The 9,953-nt window shown below is 40.7% G+C and overlaps 1 protein-coding gene across 1 annotated transcript in view; it reads left to right on the top strand.

The window, feature by feature from the left end:
- Positions 1 to 318: 318 nt before the first annotated feature.
- The window catches only part of CNDP1 (carnosine dipeptidase 1), a 44,107-nt gene continuing 34,472 nt past the window's right edge, over positions 319 to 9,953 (top strand). The window contains exon 1 of the mRNA XM_006028301.3: positions 319 to 370. Within this exon, the coding sequence (XP_006028363.2) occupies positions 368 to 370 (3 nt within the window). The 5' untranslated portion in view covers positions 319 to 367. The remainder of the gene's footprint in view (positions 371 to 9,953) is intronic.

Raw genomic sequence — 9,953 nt, 5'->3', positions numbered from 1 at the left:
ATTTTTTGGGGAGGAGAGGTGGAATTGTGATTTTAAAAGCTATGCAAAGGAAACAACAGCATCAAAAGAGTTCATGTGAGGACTGAGGGAAATGGGAAAGGGTAGTGAAAAGGTACCCTGGGTTTTTTATGTTATAACCTTCTCTGTAACTTTGTTTATTGACCTGGAGTACACGAGCTGTTACAGTTAAGTTAAACTTGTTTGTATTCTGATAAAAGGGCAGCAGCTGCACAATACACTGAAGGGTTAATAAGATTTGTCAATCACCCAGATATTTTTGCTGCTAACCAAAATCAGGACAGCTGTAGCATAGTTTCCATGTAAGCAGAGAAGTGGGAAAGAATTGCTTTATCTTCCAGACTTCACTATGGTAAGTCTTTTTAATTTCACCGTCCACTGTGGATTTAGATAAGAACCTCCACCCATATAATGGAATATGCCCTTTTTTGAATGCAGGAGAACAAAAGATATTGCATTGCATTGCATTCATGCAAAGAAATGGCAAATGAGGTCTGCAGCAGTGCAGTCAGGGCTACATTGTGAAGGGTGAAACAGTAGCTGAAGTAACCAGAGGAGCTGCGTTCAGTTGGAATATTCAATAGCATTTTACACAGCCCTGTTAATAAAGGGCATTATGTGCAAGTAGGTCTCTTGATTCCAATGAAGGGAAATGGGGGTGGAGTGGAGGAATTGAGAGGTTTTTGCTTTCCTCAGGAAGTGGCATGACGTCACATGATTTGTGTGGCATTTTGATTGCAACGTCCTTTCATGTGCGTCTGTATTTGTAATCTATATATATAGTATTTAATATAGATTAAAATATGGACATGACTGATATTTAACTGGTTCAATCTTTAACTTTAAGAGGGAAGATACAGATGTGTACAATAGACACAATTCCAGTGAGAGCTTCCAGGAATAGATCCAGGAGGGGTGCACTTTTGATTCCTGGTCCACCCAAAGTTTAAAACCAGCTACCTGGCTTTGGCAGCACCATTTCTAGTCAGGCAGTAAAGAGGGACACATTATAATATACCCAATTCCTCCTAAACTTTTCCACAGGTGTTAATGTCCTGTTCTCTCTTTAAATGGTCTCAATGTCCCACCATTCAAGCTATCCTTTGTTCTGCAATTTTGCTGTCTTAGTTGCTCCTGGTAATGTAGTTTCTATTTCACAGCTGTGCTGACTGTTTTTAACTCATTCCAATTAAGTTATAGTTGTTTTTGTTTCGATCATAAACTGAATAATAGAGTCCTAGCCTCTGAATTAGGATTTCCTAAACCTTATATGCTGGAGCCTGCAAATGAGAGAGGAACCGTGGGGGTGGAAAACCCTGCTCAGACCCAGTGCACTCTTCCTCTGAGCATCCACACTCTGCTACTGTGTGACATGGGATGCTGGGAAAGACAGACCTGTGTTCTGATTGAGTAAATGACAGTTCTTATATTCATGAGGTTTCTTCTATGACACTGTCTTCAGGCTCACAGACCTTACTGGGTCTTTTAGCAAAAGGCAGGTGTTTTATCTCACTTTGAAACTCAAGTCCTCCTGCAATGTAATAAGTAAAAGGATGTGAAATGAGTTTATCTCCTTGGATTCTTTGAAATATTCAGAAAAAAAAATTAAACTTGTGCCTAAACTTTCAGATCCGTTAAATACATGTAGAGGTATAAGGGGAAGATCCACAGTAAGATTTGCTGAGCCTGGGAATGTAGCTGCAAAACCAGTCCCACCCACTTGCTCTATTATACCTTTGCAGAAAGCTGGGAGATTTCTGAGGCATGACCTTTGGGCATAAAAGCAAGCTTCAGGAGGACCTAATTGCCTAATGCCAAACCACTATCTTCAAAATTCCCTTTCAGCTGCTAATTAGCCTTAGAGGTACCTGAAGTTTGCTATTTCCATTTTTTGACATCACAGGTGCTACGCTGCTGAGCATTATCTTGCACCTAATCCCTGCCAGGAGCCACAAAATGGTGTTTCCTCCACCTGTTTGCCATCGGGGCTTGATCCAGTACATGTTTGTACAGCTTCCACATGGATTTGATTTGACACAAAGTACTGTGGCATTTGCCATGTTCTTCTAAAATATGGTTAGAGTAGATTTAGTTTATTGCATGGGGGACTACTTTTGCAGCTACATTCCCAGGCTCAGCAAAACTTACTGTGGATCTCCCCTTATGCCTCTACATGTATTTAAAGGATCTGAAAGTTTAGGCACAAGTTTCAAATTTTTTCCAGAATATTTCAAACACTTCTCAAGCAATAACGGCAGGCAGAAAAAGGAGAGGAGCACAATACAGAATAGCCCCAAGTCCAAACAGAAGGGCGTAACATATATACCAAACACTTTTATTATATATGAATAACATCCCACTGCTTCCTCTCTTTCCACCCAATAATATAGTCCTTTAAGTACTTCAGCTGGACAATGACTTGCCTCACACAACCTGATTCAGGGATTGGAGGGCAGCAGGCTGGCTTGGCTTTCTTGAGTTACTTCAGCAGGTGAAGGATGTGACAGGACTAGAACAGCCTCTGGACTCCTAGCAAAGCATCCTGGTGCTGATGGCATTACAGTATCTTCTGGATTTGTAGACGGGACAGCAACTGGAGCTCAAATCTTGCATCTGATAGATGTGTCTGCAGATGATTTCCCTGCATATGATGAAGGATTGTTTCCAGTAGCCTGTTTCCTAGGCTTCTGTTCAGTCAAAATATTAAACTCTCTCAAGCAAAGTGGCTTCCTCCACTATTCTGTTTAGCTTCCACTAAGTTGTGGAAGAGCCTCTCATTTTATACCTTGATTACATTAGCACTTGATTCCTGAGATCAGTCCATGCAGGGGAGGTGCTGCATAAGCAGAGACTGTTGTCGCTGGTGTGCATTCTAAATGCACAAGGCAGACAAAAATATTAAGTCCTTTTCCTTTTCTTATCCCTTTATTATAGTAACTTTTTTCTGTAAATTCATAGATTGTAAGGCTGGAAGGGACCTCAGAGGATCACTGGTCCATCCCCTTGCACCAAGCAGGAAAGACAACTGGGGTCAAATGACCCCAGCAAGGTGACTGTCTAGTCTCCTCTTGAAGATTTCCAGGGTAGGTGATTGCACCGCCTCTGGAGGGAGCTTATTCCACAGTCTGGACACCCTAGTAGTGAAGTAGTTTTTTTCCTTATGTTGAGCCTGAATCAATCTTCCAGGAGTTTGAGGCATTAAATAATGCATCCCCCTTTGTTTAAACACTTGGAGACAACTGTTCCCCTGAACACATTAAATCTGCATTTAACCAAACTATTTATGCTGAGTTGTTTAATCTTTCCTCATAAGTTAGCCTTTACAGTAGTTAATAAGCTACTATCAGAGACTGTTTTATTAGATAAAGCTGGCTGCATCTAAACAGGCTGCTAAGCAAAGTTTGTAATGTTTATGATACCCAATAAATGGAATTATAGCTATAAAATTATAAATCTCATACACTGTGGACTCTAAACCTTATTCCAAGGTATAGATTATGAAATAAAAGGAGTTCCTAGTAGTGAATCCATGAAAATCATCATTCTTCCTTAACACTATGTTATCCTATAGTGACTAATTAGCAAATCATTGAACTCCAGTTTTCATCTCAATGACACCACTTTAATTCAAGAGTAACTCTGGGGTTAAACCAAGTTAACGGGATAAGTGAGGTCAGAATCAGCATATCTATATGAATGCCCAAGGATCAGTATCAGCCTATTGTTAAAGAAATCTATTCAAGCAGACATTTCAGGATCATTTGTTTCATTTACTAAACCCCAGTTTGTCAGATTGTATGAGTTACGTTAAACAAAGTGAGCACCTAGACAAAGAAGGTGCCTACAGCTCCTCTTTTTTTGGTGAAAATGAGAGTACAGTGCGTTGATATCAGATTTGGTCATGTGAATGGCCATTCTGTGAGCTGGACTGAGGCCACCATATTTGTTTTTAAATAGTCATCAGAAGGAAATATCTTTCAGTCACTTACCAGTCTGCATAGAGGCTGAAGGTGCAAGTGATTACTTGGGCAATGGCAGTTTTACTGGAACAAGAAATACAGGATTGGTTCCCTAACTGGAAATTCTCATCTCCCAGTACCTTTTGAGGTATTAAGTCTCCATAACAAGGACCACTTTTAGACGGATACAAATACCTGAAACAATAGCAATGTCAAGCTTTCTTCAGCTTGGCCCTCTGTAACAACAAATGCATTGAAGGCAATGGCCTGATTCTTATTTGCCCTGTAGTTTGTGTAGTCATTTATACCACAAGTGAGTGAATGATAACTAAGTGGATGTAATATGCTGCTGTAGTACACAGGAATTGGTTAGCATCCTTTTAAATAACTTATGATGCTCATTCTGTTTTAGAAGGGTCCAGAAGTAAGCCAAGAGCAATGGTATATATGTATGTAAGTAGGTTTTGTGTTTCATGAACAAGTTATTTGGGATATGCCTATTCCCATACAGTTACTCTGCATCATCTTTTTTGTGTGTGAAGGGCTAAAGATATGACAGTTACCATTCCAGTCTGGGATTGTTTTACATATACTTTGCATTGGTGTAAATCAAATGTCCTGCCATGGTACCCTTTTGTATCACTTCTTCTGCTACAGAACCCCTACCGCTAGCTCTGTGGGCCATGTGAGCTGCCGTGGAGCCAGGAGACCTTACCCAGTAATGGCAGTGCACCACCTCCCAGCCTGCTCTGCCATTATTCCCAACCTCTTTGCAAGAACCCCTAGTTACCTATTGTGGAACCCCGAGGTTTTGTGGAACACGGTTTGAAAACCACTAGTATAAGTGACTGAAAAACCACAGAGAGTAGGTCCAAACAATTTATTTAGTTAGAACAATTAAATAAAACCTTTTTCCCTTGGGGGGGGGGGGGGGAAATTCTGTTTTGGTCTGGTGTGGTATTATTTTTTTTCATTCTCTGTTTTTTTCAAAGTGCCATAAATTAGCAGAGTAAGGGCCCTAAATACTTGGCACTTAGCACTTAGATCACTGTCAGATTCTCGTATCCTTGAAAAAATGGCCTAAAATGAAGTAGAAGGAAACAGTGCACGTGTCTCATTGCCATTTGTGACTTGATTTTTTTTTTTCCCTAGCTTGGATTATTATTTGATAGATCAACTTAAAACCTGTCATAAACTTCTGAACCAAGAGTTAATTTTTAGCCTGTTGGTACCATTTCCTAATTTACAAATGCTTAATGAACTTAGATACTGTTTTGCTTAAGTCCTTGTTTTACCATGATTAAGAAGGGTATATCTCATAGTTCAGAGTATCTCCTTCACCACTTTTGCTGTAAACGAAGTCGAATAACAAGAACACACAGAGGTAAGAGTTTTATTTTTGCATGCTGCATACTTAGAGAGAGCTGTTCATTAGGGTCTCATTCATTTACTAGATTTGCTTGAGTATCAAACACAGGACTTACCATTCTTGTTTTCTGGTCCATCCGTTCCATAACATTCCTGCCTTTTGCAGGATAGGATTTCTTAGAGCAATATCTTTTATTGGACCAACTATGCAGCTGGGATAAAGTTATATAAGCTACCTCAGGATAGACTGACTTATAAAAATCAGACTGTTACTGGAGTGTGAAACGACTTTCATCCCTACTAACCAACACTGGACCCTGCCAGCACTTCACATGTAGAACTTTTATTGAAACTACAAGATTAGCAGGACTAGATTAGGCTCTTATTTCTTTACCCATTTTTAGTTACTGTCAGATTTTGGGAGGGGCTGAATTTCTCTTGCAATTTGCTGAATGTTGACAGCAGTGGAAGCTGTTTCCCATGGAGAATTATCAAGTGAGGAGCCAAAAATGCTGAAGTCATCTATGTGGCCACAAGGGGTCCTACCACTGCAATCCGACTGGCATCCAGACAATCACTAACCCCCTCTGCTCAGGAGAGAGCGTCTCAAGGTTATGTTTTTAAAGAAATTGTTAGTTGATTAATGGTTCCATTAGGAAGATCTTCACTTTGAAAGACCCACCATTTATTAGGAAAACCAACCCTTGCTGTAACTGAAGATTCTCTGTGTTTCAAAGGTGCATTTTACAATTGGCAAGATGCAGACCAGACATTCTTCATGTTTACATCAATTAGTAAGAAGATAAATATTTCACTGCATCCCTTCAACAAGTCAACACATGCTTATTCTGTGCATTACTGGCTTGTTTACTGGAAATAATGAAACCCAGATCCATAGATTCCCCTTTGCTTTGTGATGGCATAAACCAAATATAACCTAAGCAAGAACTAAAGCCTGGTCTACACACAATTTTTATACCACTTAAACTAAAGTAACCTACTCACATAGCTCTTCCTGAATGCAATAGGATATAGGCTAAACCAGTATGAGTTGCCTTCATATGAATACAGCTGTGTCATAATTAGAAAGTATGTTATGGTCCTTTAATTATGCTACCTAATTAAAGCAATATAAAATTTGCTTATAGATGCAACCATATTGCATAAGCCAAGTAAATAAATAAAACTAAAAACTTGAGAATCAAAGGTGGAGTCTTTCCTTCAGTAAGTGTAGTGAAGGAAGGGAAACGCTAAGAATGACAGGCATTATTTCTAAAAATAACTGTTTAACTTTTTCCAACAGGTATTACTTGTTCCTCAAAGTCAGATCAAATCAAACCTATTAGGATCTGAACACTAGTGTTTTGTTTTTTTCTTCTCTATTGCCAGCCTGTACTATTCATTTAAGTTGATGGTTTTTGGCTGCAACAGTGAGATACTTTAATGTTGCCAGAAGGCTCACTTCTTTTTAGTGAACTTATTCCCTTTCTTCAGTTCTTCTTGGTTGCTATAAAATGTTAGTTAAATGGTGATGCTCTCTGCATTGGTAGTGTCCAGAATCATGTAGATTCATCTCTTCGACACGCCTCCCTCCTTCCCTGAAGTACAATACAACATAGCTGCTCTCTAATTCCTTTTTGGATTTACAGTATTTAGTCCACCCTGCAACTTCTGAGGGCTCTGTAAGTATTTTCTCACTTTTTTTCCAGCCTTCTGCATAATTCATGCTTGCTTTTTAGCTTAAAGTTAAATTTCACACATGCACAATGTTTAATAAGAAGCTTGTAGATCTCACTTTGGACATTGTACTGAATTAGTCATTATACTCTTGGTTGGTTGATTGGTTGGTTTGCTTTCTCCTGCAGAACTTTGAGGAGTGTTATTTTCCCCAAAAGCAATTAAAAGCTAGTGAAAAGTGATTGGTGGCCACACATGCTAACCTGTCTTTTCCTAGGTTCATTTGTATATGAGGCAGACAAAAAAGGAAAGCTTGTCAGGACCATATCAAAAGTAACCATGTAAAAAAACAACTTTTTTCAGCTTTTAACACGGCATTTAAAAATACATAGAGATACTTTGGGATTAAAATGCTGTGAAACTGTTGGTTGTCGTAATTCCTTTCTTTTCCCTTTTTATGCAACGAAAATAGTATACATATGGAACAGCAAAAGCTTATACATACACAGAACGGGAAAACTGTATATGAAGAATCAGAGATGCCTCTTTCTTGTTTGCCTTTGTTTATTTTCATCTCTTTGATCTATACTTTTATCTGAGTTCAAAATCGATTCTGTATAACTAACAGAACCCAGATTAAACCTGTTTTGTAATTCAGGGTGAAGTGAAATGAGGACAGATGACCTAGATCAGTGTTGCAAATCTTTCCTGGATTGAGGTTTGGGAAGAAAGAGGTAATTGAACAATTTCAGAAGAAATAGACTAAATGTGAAACTAAGGAGCCCGTCAAGTTATAGCAGGTGAAAATAAACATCTCTAGCTTTATTGATGCAAATATCTTATTAAGCTGGTCACGTGCTGTGCTTTCCTTCAGTCTCTCGCATCACTCCTACCTCCCCTAATTGAAGAGTGGACCTTCACAGGTTACCCATCTTAAACTTGATCTCCAAGTTATGCTAGTTCTTATTCTTACTGTCTTGCCATACTTGTACAACATGCATGCAGTATATTAAACACTTTTGTAGATCCTCTCAAGCGTACCCCTCAGATGACAGGCTTCACTCTCACCCTTGGTTCTGAGGTGGCAGCCACCCTGTTCTCAAACTGTGTTAGCACAAGCAAGAAACTTCCCTCCAGGAGTCTCTGACCAAAGCTGATTGAAATGACTGTTTCCTAAACAGGCACAAAACACCTGGAGCCTGTTTCAACTGGGCAGCAGCTGGTATGACTTATGTGCAGGAGCTGAGTGTCATTCAAATGCATGGCAAAAGTTGGAGCATTTGTGCTGAAAGACTTTTGTGTGTCCATACCCACATTGTCTTGGCATATGAAAGTACATAGTAAAAAAAGAAAAGGATAAAAACTACAGCAGGATGGTATGTCTTGGATCTTACTTAAAGCCTTCCATGTCTCTGAAAGCTCTCTATGAATAGTTCTGGTGATTTTGAATAGCCTTTTACACTCCCAATTTTGGAGGGAGTTATTAATTTTCTAGTGTCCTTCTGAACTCTGCTCCTAATCCTTAGCAAACCAGCTGTCACCCTGCCTAATACCTTGAAGTAGCATCTTGTCAGGTAACAGTTCAATAACTCTTAGATTTTTCTCTCTCAAAATGGCTTATCAAGAGATGTCTTGTGTTTGGCCATTGTTTCTTTGAGAACATAGGATAGATTTGTATCTTATAGACTAACCAAAGGGGTCTGTGTGTGTGAGCGGCAGTCCCTCAAAATTGAGGATGTCTGTCAGGCTTGATGGGTCATCAGGTGACAGAAGCCTAATTCTGGATGCACACATTCTTTGGCAATGGGGGCATGTTGTTGCACAGGGGAGTGGGATTTGCAGCACTGGGTTGGTCTCTTTCTCTTCCCTCTGATGCCACCGTTCTGCCTGGGTATCAAGTTGTTAGGCATCAAAGTGGCATGCGCCTTGGTGGACCAGGTGGCACCATGCTGATCATTCAGCATCTTGTTCCTCCCAGCCATTGGGGTTGATGCCTCCATGCTTGATGACAACCTTGAGCATGTCCTTGTACTGTTTTCTTTGGCTGCCCTTTGAGCATTTGCCAATGGAGAGCTGGGAGAAAAGAATCTGGAGAAGGAGGTGGTTCTCGGACATCCGGATGGAGTGGCTCATCCATCAGAGTTGATTTCTCAAGAGCAAGGCTTCAATGCTGGAGGATGTAGATTCATGGAGGATGCTTGTGCTGGTCCAGCGGTCCTCCCTTTTGATCTCCAGGATTTGACACCAGCACCACTGATGAAAGCTCTCGGCGGTCTTAATGTGGCATTGGTCCAGGCTTCACTGCAGTAGAGGAGAGTGGTCAGCACAATGACCATATAAACCAGGACCCTCATTGACTTCTGAACATCTCTATTTTCAAAGACACAGTGTTGCAGCTTGAAGAAGGTGGCACTGGCACAGTTGAGCCAGTGCTGGACTTCTTCACTGATGGTAGCCTGTTGAGAGAGGTGCCTGCCGACATACAGAAAGTGCTCCACATATTCCAGAGCCTTCCCATCTCTGTAGATAGCACAAGGGATGTTCAGTTGGCCGGGGGGGAGGTTGGTGGAGAACCTTTGTCTTCATGACATTCAGAGACAGGCCAAGTCTCTTACATGATGCATTGAAGAGACCTAGGGTCACTTGTACATCCTGTGTAGAGTGAGCCACTATGCAGCAATCATCCACAAACTGAGTCATGGATGTCCTTGGTGGTGAGTTTCGTTTTTTGCCTGGAAGTGCATGAGATTTGAAAAGCTTCCTGTCCAGTTGATAGTGGATACTGATGTCAGATGGTAGATCAGGCTTGTCCAACATATGGCCCACAGGCTGCCCTGCCATTTTATCTGGGCGGCAACATGGAGCCACCACCGTGGAGTGTGGAGCCACAGGGGCAGCAGCGCGGAGCTGCGGGGTCGGCAGCGAGGGGCG

This window comes from Alligator sinensis, unplaced genomic scaffold (assembly GCF_000455745.1).
Source record: "Alligator sinensis unplaced genomic scaffold, ASM45574v1 scaffold129_1, whole genome shotgun sequence".
Lineage (NCBI taxonomy): Eukaryota > Metazoa > Chordata > Crocodylia > Alligatoridae > Alligator > Alligator sinensis.
The sequence above is the reverse complement of the archived record's forward strand: the minus strand, read 5'-3'. Positions and strand labels throughout refer to the sequence as shown.